The sequence below is a fragment of the Gasterosteus aculeatus genome, chromosome 5 (genome assembly GCF_964276395.1).
Source record: "Gasterosteus aculeatus chromosome 5, fGasAcu3.hap1.1, whole genome shotgun sequence".
In the NCBI taxonomy this organism is placed as follows: Eukaryota; Metazoa; Chordata; class Actinopteri; order Perciformes; family Gasterosteidae; genus Gasterosteus; species Gasterosteus aculeatus.
The window spans coordinates 16,319,980-16,337,654 of record NC_135692.1 but is presented as its reverse complement, the minus strand read 5'-3'; the positions used below and the strand labels follow the sequence as shown (position 1 = coordinate 16,337,654).

Below are 17,675 nucleotides of genomic sequence, written 5' to 3'. Positions count from 1 at the left end.
AGGACCAGTTGAGTCTGCACTTTGTTTTGTTGTTCACACATCCAGAGTCCGTTGTGCAGTTTGTGAGTGAAATAGTGAACATGTTAATTATTTATTTACTTCCACGTTCAAGATACCTACTTGAACTTTTCCTCTTTCTGCTCCAGCCGCACTACACGTCAGAAGAAACGGTTTCACTCAACTCTACTTGACAAAGGGTTTCTAGTTTCTATAGATAATAAATCAACTGCATCTTTACCAGCTGCAACATTACAAATGCTACACATCTACAACACTGAGCATTATTATCACATTAACTAGCTTTATTCTATTGCATCCCACCTGTGCACTCCGACACTGACGAAGAAGAACACTCTACGATCCCAAGGGGGCGGGGTTTTCCCTTCCTGCTCGGACCGGATGTGACGTGTGACATTCTCGGGAGCAGCAGCTTCTAAACTGTGGGCGTTTTTTTTCTTCCCTTCCTCAATCTTTTTTCCTTTCTGGGTGTTGCCTGCCTCCAACTTCCACCGGTTTGTCGCAAGAGAAACAGGAACGAGACGGATTTTTCTATAACCACAACATTTATCAACTTGGACCGCGTTCGAGGCCCTCCCCGGCACACTTTGTTTGTACTTCTCGGCCAACTCCGGACTTGTTTTACTTTAGCCGCCGTTAGCCCGCTAAGCTAACCGGGGATCGAGCCGCTGTAGCCTTCGCTAGCGAGACGGACGTCCGATGCAGGCCATTAAGTGTGTGGTGGTGGGGGACGGGTACGTTGAACCTTCTTCTTTTCTTCATCGTCGCGTTGAACTCTAAACTGTCCCCGCTGTTAGTCACAATTGCAGCGGCCAAGTGAAATGAAAAACCACCCCAGTCGCTTCGGTTGACCCAGTTAGCAACAGTTGTTCGAGCGGCTAACGAGCCTGCGGTGACTTGAGTGACAGCTGTTGTCGTCCCGGCTGTGCGGCCCGTTCATACGGATCCGTCCCGCGTTTCTGGACATGTTTGACGTGTTTCTTTAGGAAGGAAATGTCCAAAAGCTGTGACGAACAGAGGGTCGCAACTCATTTTGTAAAATATGTTGTAATCGCGCTTTTTAAAACATTGAAGCAGGTAAAAGGTGACGATTACGTCTTAACTTGGTTGATCTCAAGTCTACTTCTAACCAACATTGTGAAACACTGTTTACAGTATTGTTTGCATTTAGTGAATGCGGACATGAATCTGAAAGCTTGGTTCAGTTGATAAGACTTCTTTAAGTCGGCCTCCACCGGTTAAACCGGTCGTTCCTGGCTCCTTAACCCAAATGTTAAATTATACTTAAGACACTAAATGTGATCAAATCTGCTGGCGTCCTCATGGTGTTTTCTTTGTCCGTCTCTGATCCCAGGGCTGTGGGAAAAACATGCCTGCTCATCAGCTACACTACCAATGCCTTCCCTGGAGAGTACATCCCCACCGTGTAAGTCTCTCTCTCACACACACACACACACACCTCCTGTGAGGTGGTCAGAAGTTGTTTTAGAAGCGTATTAGGATCTGTGCGCTGTGTGGTTCGGGCTCTAATCTGTTCCTCCCTTCCTAAAAGCTTTGACAACTACTCTGCAAATGTGATGGTTGATGGGAAACCAGTGAACCTGGGCCTGTGGGACACAGCGGGGCAGGAAGACTACGACCGTCTCCGGCCTCTGTCCTACCCTCAGACGGTACGTATATGCATTCACACCCAGCGGGGACGGGGCCTCGTCTCGGCCCACTGCCGGGCACCGACCGCCATCTGCCAGACAATGCTAGCGTGAACACTGCTCTCCCTTTAGCGCCGTTGAGAGGGAGTTATTCACTGGCTTGTTAGTGCCTACGGCGGTCAGCGAGCAGAGCGCTGTATCCATAGTACCTATACACCGTCTGGAGGAAGTGAAAAGCAGCCTTGTTTGCACTCTTTGTGCCGTCAACAATCTGGCCTCTGTGCCAACGACTCGCAGGGAGCTGAAAGTGAGAGTTTGTGTGTGTTTAACCCCCAGAGTCCAGATTTGTTATCTAGTTTAGTGAACCCCTCGAGTCCGTTAGCTCATTTTAACATTAAGATTCTTGTACGAGTTGTAACAGTGGCGGTTTGAGTTTTTAATGCTGAAATGATGTTTATCCTTTTCTGTCCTCAGGATGTTTTCCTGATTTGCTTTTCACTCGTCAGTCCAGCCTCCTTTGAAAACGTCCGTGCCAAGGTGAGAAATGCCAGCTTTTAAGCCTGCAGCGGGTCACAGCTGTCAAATATCTGAATAAGTTATGACACGACTAAAACGCAGGTAGAAACTTGATACTAAATGTTTAAAAATCTGTTTATCTGAAAAACTGACCCCTTTCTTTTAGTCTGACGTTTATTTAGATAAATGTAAGAAATGCCACGCATTGTAACAGCCGGGCTGAACATTGTCCACCTGCGTCCTGCAACCTTTGACTGTGCCCCCCCCCCCCAGTGGTACCCTGAGGTGAGACACCACTGCCCAAACACACCCATCATCCTGGTGGGCACCAAGCTGGATCTGAGAGACGACAAGGACACGATCGAAAAACTCAAGGAGAAGAAACTCTCCCCGATCACCTACCCTCAGGGCTTGGCCATGGCTAAAGAAATAAGTCAGTTCCAACACACACACACAGATAAAAACGCTTAAATGATCTCAGGCCGCTGTGGCCGTGTGGTCCAAACCCTCGTTTCTTTGGTAATCTGACTTCTCCCTCGGCTGCGCCTGCAGGTTCGGTGAAGTATCTGGAGTGCTCCGCTCTGACGCAGCGTGGCCTGAAGACGGTGTTCGACGAAGCCATCAGGGCGGTCCTGTGCCCCCCGCCCACCAAGCAGAGGAGGAGGAAGTGCAGAATATTTTAAGGGACTACAGGGGGGGGAGGAGAGGACGGCTGGGGGCCTCAAATATCTCGCCCCTCGTGTCCTTGCTCACATAGAAGCTCCGGTAGTTCGTACTTCCATCTGAAAAACGTCACAGATTCAAGCGGCGCTGAAGTTTCCGCTGTTAACTTACATCTGTTTAGTTTGTTCAGTTTGACGTAAACACATTGATTTCTGTTAAGGCCTTTGGGGGATGTGAGGGGGGGGTTGATTAAGGAGGATTTTTAGAAAAAGTACAACATGTGTGTCATTTTCTCAGACACTACAGACAAACATTACTCGAGTGATTTTATCATGAACTCACAGTAGATTCCCCTCCCAGTGGAGGTGGTGCTGCACACTAAGATTCCTGCTGCCTTGGTGACACTAGTTTGAGAGGAAAATGTTGTTTGGAAGTTCTAATGTCTCCTTTCCATCGTCATGCCAGCTGTGGTTTAGAGGCCCTTCTGTTTACGTGCGTCTTCTGGCTGGTCAACAGTTGTCCCTTTGTAGTCCCTCCAGGAAACCACAACGTCTCCTCCTTTTTTCATTTGGTACCAGGGGGCTTCAGCCGGTTTTATGATGTCTAGGAGCCGGCGTATTCTCGATTGAATGTTGCAAACAGATTTAAATGTTTTTGTTATACAATATGAGCGTTTCCTATTCAGCAAATACATTTTATTTTATAATGAGCAATGATCAAATTGCACGGGTGCTCCGGGGTTCCACTGTGTAAACTCATTTTATCAGCTTCAGTGGAAATGCTCACTTGCATTTACTTTCATGCTAAATGCGATTTGGTTTCCGCTGTAATGTGGTGATTTCTTTACTTTTTTTTTTTAAGCTTAAGCAAATAAATTCCTCAAAAAAGCTTTGAAAAAAAAATTCTGTCCAAACTTCAGTTAATGAACACAAAACTGCTAGTACTGACTTTAGTACTTTTATACTCATTGTACCTTTGAGAAAGTAACCAGTAAAATGCTTCGGTGTTTGTAGCCATGCTAGCTTCATGACTCATCTGTTAAACATCAGCATACTGTTGCTCGGTGAATTTCTTTAGCATGTCGATGATGAAAATGTTGTCTTCTGTTGATTTACTTTATTATTGGTCAAGTAACGCTTTTACTTTATAAAATTATACAGGATTAGTGTTTTTATTTTTTCAAGATGGATAAAATGAAGTATGAGAGCCACAAGGGAAGTCAACTTTTTTTCAAATGTAACCACAATGGCAGTTTATGTAATTTCATTAAAGTAAAAAAATGAAAATCCAATAATCCAGTTTTGGTTTTATTTGCACACCATGTTAGAATGATATCTGTATATCCGCTGTAGTGTGGACAATGTCGAAATAACCACACAGAGACCAAACTGGCTGACTCGACGCTTCACTGAGATAAATATCACAACCTGGAACACGTACGCTTTGGATACTTCATGATAAATTAGACTCCCCACTTGGCACATTGCATTATTTGCAATCCACATCAGTGGAAAGTAACTCTGAATCAGCCGTGTGCCATAAATAGATCTAAATGCCATAGAATCCAAACTAATGCTTTTTAATGTATAGTTTTATCTTGCACACATTCCTTCATTTAAGACACCTTTGCTACTTTGGAAATAACATTGTCTGAAATGCTTTTCTCTCCAAGCAAATCATTTGTACAAAATCCTTCATAAGACACTTTAAAGACACAACCACTGTGTTTTATTGAATCAGAACAAGGGTGTAAAAGCATAAAACAAACTGGGGCACTAAGAAAAACATTTCAGTTTTATTTAGTCTGTTCTGTGGACGATGACGTGTTCAGCGGTCCTCCTGTTCCGGGGTCGTGAACCGACTGAAGCCCTCTGAGGCACATTTGTGAATGTCAATCAAATTAACTAAACACCTGTAAGAAACATCAGAGCTTCAGAGCACAAAGGAAGGTTTATCGGTGTAAAGTGCAGAATTCATTCACAAATTTGAAGAAACGTTTTGATCAACATGAAATCTCAAGCAGACGTTGATGCAACGTCTTGGTGTTAATTCATCCAGCGGGGTGTGTAATGTCAAACAAAGAGGTCAGGACTGAAATACGCGCTCACCTCCCGGCGGGCCGGTTTGGGCTTTCCACCCGTCAAACACCAGCTGAGCAGCCACGGCGTCTTCGACTCCCATCCCTGTTGGATGAACGACGCGGTGCTGGTTAGTGCATAACGGGGACGGAGCACATGTCGAGCAGCGCTTACCCAGAGACTTGAAGACGGTGGTCTTCTCTCTGTGTGCCGACTTGGTCCCGTTAATGACTTCTCCGAGCTCCGCAAACACCTGGACCTGCAACGAGAAGGCTCACATCCTGTAACCGCTCGCACACCTGCTGCGTCACCGGGGCGGGTAGAGAGCGGTCTGACCCCAGAGAGGATGACGTCGCCGGACTCCTGCATGGCTCCGTCCCTGCTGTCGCTGTACACCACCGCCTCCTTCATCAGCGCGTCGTCCAGCTCCCGCCAGTTCGGCCTGCAAGCCCCCACCGCTGCGGGGTGCAAACGGGACGGCGAACGGCGTGAAGATCACGCCCCCCCCCGCTTCCTCTTCCTCCCTGCCCCTCGCCGCCTCTCACCTGCCACGTGCGCTCCCGCTTTCACCCACCGACCGAAGAGCACCGGCTCCGTGCTCCCGGTGACCGTCACTATGGCGTCGGCCCCCCTGACCGCCTCCTCCACCGAGACGCACGCCCTCACTGGACCCCCGACGGAGCGGCAGAACCTCTCCGCTCCCTGGCTGGTGCGGCTCCACACGCGCACCTGTTGGGGAATGAAAACAATCGGATGAGTGAAGATGGTGGAGGAAGACCTGGACAACAATAGACATTATTTTTTCTCACATATTCACAATGAGATATTGCGATCACCTCTTTGAATGGGAACATCTCGGTGAAGATGTGGTAGTGGGTCAGCGCCTGCTTGCCCGTCCCCAGGATGGCCAGCACTTCTGCCCCGGGGCGCATCAGCAGCTGTGTGACACAGAAGCAGCAGGACAACGTCCCGATCAGAACACCCGCAGGATAGAAAACAAGCAACGAGACGCCGTTGGACCAGCGGAGGGACCTTAGCAGAGATGGCGGAGACCGCGGCGGTCCTCATTCCTGTGACCTCCTCGCCGTCGATGACCTGCGGGTTGGACACACGTTACGCTGGCGGGCCGGCTGAGGCCCCGTGGGACCTGGACGCGCGGGTTTCACTCACAGCTTTTACATTCCCGTACTCCGGGTCCAGCAGGATCACTGTGGCCTGAGTGGCCGGCAGCGCTGAACCAGCGTCCCTGTGGTAGAAGCACACGAGCTTCGTGCAGAGGACCCCGTCGTTCTCCATGTATGTCGGCATGGACCCCAGGAAGCTGTGAGAGTGAAGGAGCGGCAGCCAGCAATGGACCCGGTGTGTTAATGTTTCATGGCTGAGCACAGTGCAGCTTCAGGCCTACCCGTGGTGCTTCTGCAGGGGGAGGATGTTGCGCACGGGCTGGATCACCTCTGCGCTGTCGCGTGTGGAGAACTTCCCCAGAGCTTCCTCCAGGCGGGGGACCAGGTCTCCGTACTGCAGCAGGCGCTGCACTTCGTGCTTCCATATGACGGCGGGAGGCTCGGCCATGGCTGTCACTGCAGGGAGAGAACTTTGAGCTGGATCCACCTCCGCCCCCCCCAAAGGAGGCGTCACCGCTAGGACACATTCCACACATGCGCAGTAGATCGCTGCTTGTGTGCTCACGGACCTGTTAATCATCAGTCAGAATCACAAGCGGAATCCGCCTTATTGCCTCACGCATACGTAGAATTTGAATAAGAAATAAGTAATTCCCTCGACTAAAAATATGGTCTTGCTCTTTTTAGGAAAGAAATTACTCAATTATTTTCATTTTCTGCCACTTCAAACTTCTTAACTATATATATATATATATCCTATATATAATATGCTACAGATTAAACTAGTGGCTCATAACATTTTTGGCATGTGGCCCTTTACAAAATATAAAATAGTTGTGAGCAGCTAAATTACAATAGTTTCCTCCTTCACTTCTCAGACCGGTTATTTAATAACTGCTGGGGGTTAAAGTTTGGGAGGAAGTATTTTGCATGGAAAAAGAATGATTTAACTCTTTATAAGTTTCAAGTTGACACAATGCAGACAAACAAAATGAATGTAATACTTGTGGTGCTTAGTTGCAATGAAAACCTGCAAACTATTTCAGCAGCGCATTGCCCTTAAACCTCCAATCACCTCCAATATGAATTACAATTGATATGGGACGGTTAAAACCACACAATCTGAAAACATGCAACACTGAAATGAACAAAAACACCAGGTTTAAATAAAAAAAATCTTTTATTGTGCATTGGGTCATCCCACAGCAAACTGATGCACTGAACTTGACAGTGTCCTAAGAAGTAAAAAAGGAAAGGAAAAACATCTATATTCTCTGGTCATGCATCACAACTTCATTCTTTATATCAAACATAATTGGTCTTTTCCAGGAGACGTTGTGCGGACAGAAATTAGACGAGCAGTCTCTCGATGGCCAATTGAACGGACTGAATCTGCGGCTTGAGTTGGGAGCCCTCCTTTATGGTGACTGAGGTAGCTATGACGGGGCGGGACACCCCGCAGGCCCGGCCCAGGGCCTGCTTGGAGCGCACAAACACGTACGGGACGTTCTTGTCCTCGCAGAGCAGAGGCAGGTGGAGGATGATCTCCAGTGGTTCGGCGTCCGCGGCCATCACGATGAATTCAGAGATGCCTCTGTTCAAGGTTTTAGTGGCTGGAGAAGTGCAACACAGTTAGTACACACTCACTATTCGGTACAATGTAATGAAATACTGCAGATGGCGAAGTTCAAAACAAACTAATATTTCGTTTGCAACTTAATCAGCACGAGCAAATAGTAAACATTGAATTCATTGATTTAAACAGGATTTCTCTCATGGTCATCGTGTTTGTACTCATCACATGGAAAGACCACGCGACTCATGTTGCATGGCCCCTGAAAAGTGGATCATCAAGTGACCATCTTACGTGAGCCCGGTTACATTCTGGTCCATTTACTCCAGTTGGCTCACCTTCATTAGCGCCCTTCCTCAGCTGCTTGTAGTTGGAGGCTTGCTGCACCAGGTCCAGGATGGTCTTGGAGAGCGTGGCGTCGGCCAGCGGGTAGGCCTTCGGGTTGACTTGGGCTTCAGTCTGCTCACGGAACACAACGCAACATTAACAACGCAATAGTGGCGCGCGGCGCGGACGAACACGAGGGTGTTGCGGTCTAACGTTCAAGTCTTGGTCGACTCGAAAGCCTGGATACGTTAGTTAATAGTTAGCTAGCAGTTAGCTAGCCTGTTAGCTTGTTAGTAGTGGTACAACGCTTACCATTGTGAGCGTTTTATTCTTTTAATCCGGCCCTCTCGGCGAAATGCTTCACGGAGGACTATTGTCGTTGACCTGTGCTTTAAAAAAGAGCAGCAAGACGTAAGAATGGTTTTCTTTATGGAAGTAACGTGTGGAGGCTCCGCGAGGTCTCTCTGCTCTGTCGCATGCAGCACAAACGTTCATCCCACGTGTGGAACACCGCGCATGCGCACTGACCACATCCGCTGGATCCACAGGAAGCACTGTTGACTATTATTTGTCACAATAATACGACAACATCTATATAAGTGCAATAGAGCCAACAACATTGAATTCACATAATGCTTTTACAACAATTTGTAACTTTATTTTATATATAAATATATATACGGTCAGCTCGCTCACCCATAACATTGTGTTGTAGTGATACATGTACTTTTTAAATAAGCCGCACGATTAAGTCGGTTTTCGAAGAGAAAAGTTCAATTTCAACATGTTCAAAGCATCCATGATTATAACCACGTTAATGACGGGTGTAAAAACACAAAGCATTTTAAAATCCGTCAAGATTACAGCGAGATAAGAGTATTAGCGTCAGTGCAGATCCCTGACTTTACCTCAGGTAGCACACATCGCGCCAGAAAGTTAGCCTGTAGCAAGATGGCCGCCGGCGACGACGTTCTAGACTCCGCCAGGAAGTCAGCTCTACGCGCTCCATTACGTCCCCGCGTCATCAGAGGGCGCCCACGCGATGCTCGGCCGGTATTCGTGCGAGCGAGGGGGGACGCGCTAGGCATTGTGGGTAGGGCACTTTCACATCAGCCATATTGCTCTGACCGACGGAGAGAGGGAGATGAAGGGGATCCGGGGAATAAGTCAGCTGTCGGTGAGATACTTCGTTTCTAACAGCGTCTCGGGGCTCGTGTCCGGTCAGAGTGAGACGGGGAGCGGGTGAGAGGAGGCGAGCTAGTCGTGGCCCTCCGGTCCACCGCCACTCGCTGTTACGTAATAAACAACCGGCAGGCCGTTAACCGTTTAAAGTCGCCGGGGAAGCCAGTTCACTCTACTCGGGCTCTGAGGAGAGAGAGACGGATTCTGGTCGACCGGATTTAGTTGATGTTTAACTTGATGTTCTCATTGAAATACTATTGATTCCAAAAAGATTTGTGACTCATTTACCAGTTTTCTGTCAAAAGTCTGACATCTTTTCTAGCTTTAAAACAACACAACTTCCTTTAGGAAGCTGATCTTAATCAGAAGGTTCCACAGGACCTGATCATTTGACTTTGCTTTCCGTCTTGAAAAGGTAAGAAGCTAATAAAAGAGATAATAAATAGACTTTGGTGAGATTATTTGGTCACAAGACGGCATGCGTCCAGCTCCTCCGTATCACAACACACAAGGAACCAAACACGCCGGTGATCAATTGTTAATTGGCTTCCAATGTAAAGCAGCAAGTAACACACACACACACACACACACACACAACCTGCCCGTGCATCAGTCAACACTGCAGTACAACACATTAGTAGTAATGTCCCGTCTTCCCTTTGTCCAGACCAGGCTCTACGCGGCCCAGGCTGCCCGTAAGGTGGAGTCCGCTGGGGCCGCCGAGCACGCAAAGTTTCAGCCGCAGGAGGTGCAGGTCAGTGGTCGTTTTGTTTCTCCTCTGCAGAGACGCTTCCATGCTGTCTGCCAGGACGGGCCAGTCCCTCGGTCCGGCCCTTGGCTGGCATGGAGCTCGCCCCCCCCGGGCTGCCCACGCCACGAGGAGGGGGTTTTATGCTCATGCCTCCTTTTAATGTTTTTAGTGGCTGACATGTCGGAAATGCTGATGCTTAAGGACACGTCTGTGTGCGTCCCGTCCAGGTGACCAGACTCCCCAGTGGTCTGGTGATTGCCTCCCTGGAGAACTATTCCCCAGCCTCCAAGATCGGAGTGTTTGTCAAGGCCGGCTGTCGGTATGAGACCCCTGAAAACCAGGGGGTCACCCACCTCCTCCGGCTGGCCTCCAACCTGGTATGACGCACACCGTTTTTCGCTATACGCAATGTCGAGCATCAATATTTTCCATCTGTCGCAGCTCGGAGTTGATTTGATCTTTTCTGCTTTTCCAGACCACCAAAGGAGCTTCGTCTTTCAAGATCTGTCGGGGTGTTGAGGCAGTGGGGGGCAACCTGAGGTCAGTAACCCTTTAGAAAGGTCCTAACACGCTGTCGGACACTTCTTTTGTAATCTCATGTGTTTCTCTGCAGCGTGACGGCTTCCAGAGAGAACATGGTCTACACCGTTGACTGCTTGAGAGATGACATGTGAGTCTTTGAATCAAATCAAAGCTCATTATTCTGCATTACAAGAGTTTAATGCGACACTAGTCTCCGACCAGGGGGGCGTTTGGTATTTACGCTTTTTCTCGCTTCCCGTCGCTCGTCTGCAGCGACACAGTGATGGAGTATTTGATCAACGTGACCACCGCGCCGGAGTTCCGACCCTGGGAGGTGTCTGACCTCACGCCCAGAGTGAAGAGGGACAGAGCCCAAGCTGCCCAGAGTGCTCAAATAGGTTGGCCTCCATTTCCACCGCGACGCACGCACCGACTGGAATATTTAAAATGCTGACTACACCCACAAGACGGGACTCCTTTTACGTTTTAGATTCTCTCTGAAAGACCACATCTGGAAGGAGATTATTTTTGTTGTTCGAACGCTGTTGCTGAGGAAATTTCTCTTTTGCTTGATAACGTTCAAAGTGAAGTGAGTGTAACTTATCAAATCTTCACAGGCTTTGAAAACACGGACAACAAAGGGTAGAAGGAACCTTTTAAGCTCATTGAAAAGTCCTGCGACTGAAGTTTTGGGTGGAAACGCGGTTTATGGTTCTCTAGACTAAAACAATACAACTTTGAACCTTATCCCAGATATTTTTCAATTAAATGTAATTTAATGTAAGCATTGAAGGATTAGAATATTGTGTTTATGCCTCTTTCGGTCTTTTCCAGGTGTGATCGAAAGTCTGCATGAGGCGGCTTACAAGAACGCTCTCTGTAACTCTCTGTACTGCCCTCAGCACATGGTGGACAACATCCACTCCGGCCACGTGAGCAGTCTTTAAATGTTCATTTCTGAAGCCTTTTGGTGTCACTATTACCCACTTAAAGTCTTTCTAATGTTGTTGTATTTGTGTCCAGCTGCACCAGTTTGTCCAGAACAATTTCACAAGCTCAAGAATGGCTCTTGTTGGACTTGGTATGGTTCATTAATGATAGCAGCATGTTTTTATGGCGGCCATAATGTCGACCAAAGTAATATACACATTGCTTTCCCTGAGGACCAAAAGATCCCCAAATGCAAGATGCTGCTCTTCTTCAGGTGTGGACCACACGGTGCTGACGCAGGTCGGGGAGCAGTTCCTCAACATCCGCAGTGGGGCGGGAGCCACAGGGGCCGCGGCTCAGTACCGTGGGGGTGAGTCATAGGAAAACCTTTCAAACTGCGCCCGCGGAGCTTAAACCTTCCACGACACAAGGTGACGCCCTGAATCCTCGTGCCCAGGTGAGATCCGACTGCCCGGCGCCGGCGGCCTGCTCCACGCTGCAGTGGTCAGCCAGGCGGCGGCGGCGGGCTCCAGCGAGGCGCTGGCCTTCAGCGTGCTGCAGCACCTGCTGGGAGCCGGTCTGCATGTCAAGAGGGGCTCGTGCGCCTCCAGCAAACTGGTGCAGGGCGTCGCTAAGGCAACCGCCGACCCCTTCGATGTGAGCGATTGAGCCTTTTTTAATATCAACTTTTTTCAGCCTTGGCTGGTTTAAATCGTAGTTTCAACATTTCTCGCCATTTTTCTTTTTTCCTCGAACAGGTCAGTGCTTTCAACTCGAGCTACTCTGACTCTGGTCTGTTTGGAGTCTACACCATTTCCCAGCCTGCAGCTGCTGGCGATGTGAGTTCCCCACGAGTCCGTTCAGCAAAGCAGCGGTTTGTTTGGATGCAATGAAAAGCGTCTGCAATCAGTGAGGCGTCTCCATGTAATATCTGTCCTCCTCCGTCTGTCCAGGTGATCAAGGCCGCTCTGGCCGAGGTGAAGGCTGTTGCTGACGGTGCAGTCACAGCTGCCGACCTCACTCGGGCCAAGTAAGACTCCTTTTAAACATCTAGTGTGAGGATTTGCTTAATAGCAGAACCGTATGTGGATGAAGCCATGCGTCCACTACCTGAAGGGATTCACGGTCACTCTGTGCCATTTTGGCCAGGAGGTGGCGCAGTTGTATCTAACTAGAGAAGGACGCCTGTGCAAAGCTGGAGGACGTTTCATCCACTCGGCTTCACGCTTGGCAGGTGAAACCTTGGTTTCAAAAAGGCTCTGAGGGAAGAACCATCGATGTGCGGTTATCGGGTTTGGGTTAGCAGTCAGCTAGTCACTTTAATATCTACCTTTTGTGACTGATGGGCAGTTTCTGCTGGTTGTTTATAACGTTGTGGCTGGAGAATCCATCAAGTCAAACTCTTTGCTCGTGGATTGCGTTATTGTGCCTTATGATGATCTTGTGTGTGTTTCTCTGCAGGGCTCAGCTCAAGGGGCAGTTCCTGATGTCTCTGGAGACTTCGGAGGGTCTTCTGGAGGCGATGGGCTCTCAGGCTCTGTCCGAGGGAACCTACTCCTCCGCTGAGCAGGTCTCCAAGGACATCGACAAGGTCTCCTTGACCGACGTCGCCAACGTAAGACGTTGATGGTTGTCGGGATGGGACGAACGTTACGGAGTTTATGTCGGATAGAGAACAATTCTACGACCGCCGTTCGTTTACTGTGTGCGAAACATTCTGAGCATTCTTTCTGTTTTCTTTTGCAGGCCGCCAAGAAATTTGTGACCGGCAAGAAGAGCATGGCGTCCAGCGGCAACCTCGTCAGCACCCCCTTCGTAGATGAGATCTGAAGCCCAAACAGAGGTTTCATCCACGGGAACAAGGCAGTTGTTCAGTCATAACACCAACGGATATTTATCGGTGTAACAGGAAATACAATATGTGTCCACATCAACTGTGTAGCTAATGTAAAATAATGAATAAATTCTATCTACCATACAGAGTTTTAACTGTGTTCTGTTGTTGTGTGTGTTTATGAGTCCTGTAATGTTCCATGAACGTGGGGGTGTTATGGAAATTGCCCAAATGTGCTTTAGGGAACTCATGTAAATTGTCACCTTACATAATCTCTGATGACGCAAAAGAATTCCACGAGCGTGAGCTCTCGTCCAGATGTTCTCGCGAGAAGGAACAGCGAGAACATGAGTTCTACACCTCTCCCTCCCTCCCCCCTCCCTCTCACACGAGTCGCTTCTCCCCGTTAATCAGCGACCGCCGCCGGGTCTCCGCTCGCTCCACGTGACCGGGACGCGGAGGCGCATCCGGGGCAGAAGAAGGACCAGCGGGTCGGCCGGATGCGAGGGGACACTTTGGGGGGGGGGGGGGGGGGACCACCCGGCTCATCTCACGGCCTCGCCGCGCACGTCATGTGCGGGCAGACGCCCCCCCGCCCCCACCGCGGGTTTACGCTTTAGGTGACCGACCTCCACATGTCCCGCCTCCCTTCAGGCGGGGGTGTCGGGGAGACAGACACGCGCACCTCACTGACCTCCACCTGCGGACCGACATGGACAAACTCACCGTGATATCCGGGTGCCTCTTCCTCGCTGCGGACATCTTTGCCATCGCCAGCATCGCCAACCCGGACTGGATCAGCACGGGGGGGTCAGCTGGTAGGTGTTGTTGTTGTTGTGCGTGGATGTCATCTGTTTGTAGGAAGTAAAGACCAGAAATAAGAAGTTATCAATGTAGCGTTTCTCAACTTGTGTGCCCCCCCCCCGCCCCCCCGGGGAGTCCCGGTCCCACTTTGAAAGGGTTGGACCGAGACGTCACACTAACGATAAGAACTAAAAGGAAACCGTGAGGCTGCAAACAGAACAAGTCCGTTGGTTTGGAGATGGAAGTAACGGCGCCTGTTCTGCTGTTTAAGCCTCATCAGGGTCCCGCTGTAAACACGTGATGACCTTTGAGCTCTTTGCTGTCAGACGTGCATCTCAACAGACAGACAGACAGGCGGACGCGCTGTGTTTGATGCGTTTGGGTTATTTTACATGCAGGATTTCCGCTGGTCTCTTATTTCATTTTCAACCTTTTGGTCTCCAGCTGGAATGAGCTCAGACGTCAGGCAGCTCCCTCTGGAGCCACTTCTGAACATCTCTTAATGCACGTATGCATCAATATGAGCTCGAACACATTTACCACGCAACAAAAGGCTGCGTTTAGATGAAATGACGGACTTATTGCACGAGTAATATAGAGTAATAATCACATGCAGCGTCCCAAAGCCAAACATCGGCTCAACCTGATGACTCAAAGCTCAGTAAAAGCCCAGCGGCCTGAGGTCCACCGCCGGCCGAAAGCCGCAGAGAAACACGGAGCCGGAGGGCCAAGTGGTTGTTACAGGATTTAATAAGCTGCAGCAGCAAGTTGACAACACAACCAGCGTGTGAGGCGACGCTTCTGGTTCTCGCCTAATCGGTCAAATAGCAAGAAGCCGAAGGCAGGAAGTGCTGTTGGGGAGCGGAGACGTGGGGACTTTTAATCGGGGCCCCCGGGGGGGACGGATCGTCCCACCTGAGGGAACCTTTTCGCCTCTTCTCTCTATTTGTTAAGACCTGGAGGGCGTAGACGACAAATACAATAACTGATAATAATAAGAAGGGTTCAGTGAAGCGTCACGTCACACGTCACGTAAAACCATTAAGTGACTGTTTACTGATACAAGCTTATTTCTGATGTCTTTCTCCACAATGGCGCTAAAAGACGTCTTGTGTTGAACTCGCTCGTTTCCTTTTGCTGCCGCGCCCCGTATGAAGGACACGGTGTCCCCCTCCCTCCTGCTGTGAGAGGAAGTGTTGAAAAGGAAAGGGACATCCTGTGTGTTACGGGGCAAAGGTGCACAGATGTGGTCCAGGCCTGATGTCCCCCCCCCCCCCCCCCGGCACTTTATCCGTGATGAGGAACGGAAGCCGTCCAACGATAAATATTTAACGGGCTGACGGACGTGGAGTCGCGTTATGAAATACTAAACATTACTCAGTGTCCGAATGGCGTCTCCGTCCTGCATTCTGTGTGAGACAAGCTGCTTCTCTTCTCGGCCGTCGGGACAATTATATTAATCCTACAGTCGGTTTGAATGAAAGAAGCTTAAAATCCACGACGTGTTTCGAGCTCCAAAGGCTCGCTGGGGACAAGGAGAGAGAAAAGGGAGCGAGGCAGAGGAATAGTGACGGTGTGGGAGGATTTCATTTGGCCTCTGAGTGTGTGTGTGTGTGTGTGTGTGTGTGTGTGTGCGCTCCTGCCAGGCTTTGTGGGACAGGAAGCGGTCAGATGTTTGATATCATTCATGAATCACTGCTGCCGCCCATCACAAGGTTCCCATGACAACAGCTTCCTGGCCCGGTGGCTGTGGGGAGTCACAGGCACTCGTGGGAGGGGGGGTGTCGAATGAACATATTACATATTACGTCTCTTTATTTTTAACATATTACGTTCACATTCCAACACTGAGATCCAGTCTCAGTTCCGTGTCCCACAACCACCGAAATGAGTCCGTGTAAATAACGATGTGGGGCGCTGCGACTCGTGTGTCCCCGCGCAGGCTCCCTCACGGTGGGCCTGATCCGCCAGTGCCAGACCATCCACGGCCGGGAGCGGACCTGCGCCCCCCCGCAGCTTCCCCCGGAGTGGATCACGGCGCTCCTCTTCATCGTCCTGGGCATCGTCTCCCTCACCGTCACCTGCGGCCTGCTGGTGATGTCCCGCTGGCGCCGCGAGGCCGCCCGCTTGGCCCGCTGGATCGCCTTCGCGGCGAGTAGGTGTTCCCTCACATCTCTTGTCTGCGTGCCGGGGGGGGTGGGGGTCCCGAGGTTTGAGAACGTCTCGAAACCGCCAGCAAACGTAGCGGCTCCGTCCGATTTCCTGCTGTCACGGAGCCGGATGAATGAAAGTAGCTTTATTATCACGATGAACCCTTTGAGCTGTAAAGCGCCGCATAGTTTATTTCACCGTTTATTACTATTATGACTGTTTTCAAACTTGTTCTATACGTTGATCTTCTGCGTTGAGCCGTTTTCCATCCATCCATCCGCTGTGAGTCCACCTGTTTATTCCTCGTCCCGTCCACAGTGGTCCTCTTCTGCACGGCTGCTCTCATATTCCCGATGGGCTTCTACGTCAAAGAGGTCGGAGGTCAGCCGTACAAGCTGCCCAACAACACGGCGGTGGGCTCCTCCTACGTCCTCTTCGTCCTCTCCATCTTCTTCACCATCGTCGGGCTGCTGTTCGCCGGGAAGGTGTGCCTGCCCGGCTGACCTGCTCCTCGTCTTCCGCCTTTGTTTTTGTTAGAGCGGACAAGAGTTGTCCATCACGAGGAGGAGCTTTGAAAGGGCCTCCGTCCTCCTCCACCAGGTGGAAACACAAAGGAGAATAGTCCACTTTATATACATATATATACATATACAAGCATCGGGAGTTTGATGGAGCCGTGTGGTTTGATCCTTCTTGAGATCTAATGACAGATCAGCTGCACACTGACGGATGTGTTGGATATGGTGCAGTTACCTCCACCTGGATGGAGGCTCACAGTGTGCAACACATCCAACAAACACATTTTATTTATTTGTTTAACGGTCAGCATTTTTCTCTTATTGGAAGGCCCAATGCATCCCAGTTGTTAATACACGGAGGAGGAACGCTTTGCCTTAAATGAGCCGTTAACCCAAAAGGAAGAAGGACGCCGTTGAGTCGCTGAGACGCTTTGGATCAGCTCGGAGATTCTGGACTGTGGGTCCAGATGTGTTGCAGGACGACGAGCTGCTCGCAAACACGTTGTGTTTAAACCTTGTTAACTTTTACAGATAACGGATGCTCCCTTCACAGCTTCCTGTTGTCAAACACTGAATCTCTTTCTCTTTAATATATTTGATGCTGTATGAATGAACGGTTGCGGCCTTTTCTAGAAGTTCTTGTAAGACGATGGAAGGTCTCCGCTCAATAAAAGTGACTCATTGGAGCCCTGATTGTCTCATCAATCATCAAAACATTTCCTTTTAGAAGAACACGGGACTGAAATTGTTTGCAACCTGCCGCCGTTTGGAGTGAGAGAAGCCAGCTGAGGTCATCTGGGAGCCGTTGAGAAGGTTGAGTTCTTTCCATAATTCAAAGGGACTGAACATTAAAGCCTCATTTGTCATAAAGATTATTTCACAGCTCATGTAAGAAAATCAATTATCTCAAGATAAAAGCTTTAAAAACAAAGTTGGCTCGTTTTTACCGTCTAACATTCTTCGATTAGAAAAAATAAATCTTTTCTCCGGTGAAGCAGCTTTTTTTTTCCAGCAGAACCTCACACACACTTCTCA

At 49.4% G+C, this 17,675-nt stretch overlaps 5 protein-coding genes across 5 annotated transcripts; 3 read left to right on the top strand and 2 right to left on the bottom strand.

Moving 5' to 3' along the window:
- The first annotated feature begins 299 nt into the window (after positions 1 to 299).
- On the top strand, positions 300 to 4,137 carry rac1a (Rac family small GTPase 1a). The gene is made up of 6 exons (XM_040175818.2): positions 300 to 752; positions 1,373 to 1,444; positions 1,571 to 1,688; positions 2,142 to 2,204; positions 2,457 to 2,616; positions 2,736 to 4,137. The coding sequence occupies exons 1-6, from the start codon at positions 718 to 720 to the stop codon at positions 2,864 to 2,866; spliced, it is 579 nt and encodes a 192-aa protein (XP_040031752.2). The 5' UTR covers positions 300 to 717; the 3' UTR covers positions 2,867 to 4,137.
- Positions 4,138 to 4,551: 414 nt separating this feature from the next.
- Positions 4,552 to 6,561, bottom strand: crym (crystallin, mu). The gene is made up of 9 exons (XM_040175815.2): positions 6,330 to 6,561; positions 6,095 to 6,245; positions 5,957 to 6,019; positions 5,761 to 5,862; positions 5,470 to 5,653; positions 5,261 to 5,382; positions 5,099 to 5,183; positions 4,955 to 5,029; positions 4,552 to 4,758 (listed from the first exon to the last, which is right to left on the bottom strand). The coding sequence occupies exons 1-9, from the start codon at positions 6,494 to 6,496 to the stop codon at positions 4,751 to 4,753; spliced, it is 957 nt and encodes a 318-aa protein (XP_040031749.1). The 5' UTR covers positions 6,497 to 6,561; the 3' UTR covers positions 4,552 to 4,750.
- Positions 6,562 to 7,209: 648 nt separating this feature from the next.
- Positions 7,210 to 8,978, bottom strand: LOC120818923 (NHP2-like protein 1). The gene is made up of 3 exons (XM_040175821.2): positions 8,261 to 8,978; positions 7,960 to 8,080; positions 7,210 to 7,661 (listed from the first exon to the last, which is right to left on the bottom strand). The coding sequence occupies exons 1-3, from the start codon at positions 8,261 to 8,263 to the stop codon at positions 7,399 to 7,401; spliced, it is 387 nt and encodes a 128-aa protein (XP_040031755.1). The 5' UTR covers positions 8,264 to 8,978; the 3' UTR covers positions 7,210 to 7,398.
- A 6-nt stretch (positions 8,979 to 8,984) lies between these two features.
- uqcrc2b (ubiquinol-cytochrome c reductase core protein 2b) lies at positions 8,985 to 13,311 on the top strand. Its single transcript, XM_040175813.2, has 14 exons — positions 8,985 to 9,125; positions 9,798 to 9,884; positions 10,109 to 10,258; positions 10,357 to 10,421; positions 10,495 to 10,551; positions 10,677 to 10,801; positions 11,238 to 11,335; positions 11,427 to 11,484; positions 11,608 to 11,703; positions 11,791 to 11,990; positions 12,092 to 12,172; positions 12,287 to 12,363; positions 12,795 to 12,948; positions 13,080 to 13,311. The coding sequence occupies exons 1-14, from the start codon at positions 9,093 to 9,095 to the stop codon at positions 13,161 to 13,163; spliced, it is 1,365 nt and encodes a 454-aa protein (XP_040031747.1). The 5' UTR covers positions 8,985 to 9,092; the 3' UTR covers positions 13,164 to 13,311.
- Positions 13,312 to 13,492: 181 nt separating this feature from the next.
- On the top strand, positions 13,493 to 17,571 carry LOC120818920 (uncharacterized protein C16orf52 homolog B). Its single transcript, XM_040175817.2, has 3 exons — positions 13,493 to 13,985; positions 15,914 to 16,126; positions 16,441 to 17,571. The coding sequence occupies exons 1-3, from the start codon at positions 13,880 to 13,882 to the stop codon at positions 16,623 to 16,625; spliced, it is 504 nt and encodes a 167-aa protein (XP_040031751.2). The 5' UTR covers positions 13,493 to 13,879; the 3' UTR covers positions 16,626 to 17,571.
- The last annotated feature ends 104 nt before the right edge of the window (positions 17,572 to 17,675 follow it).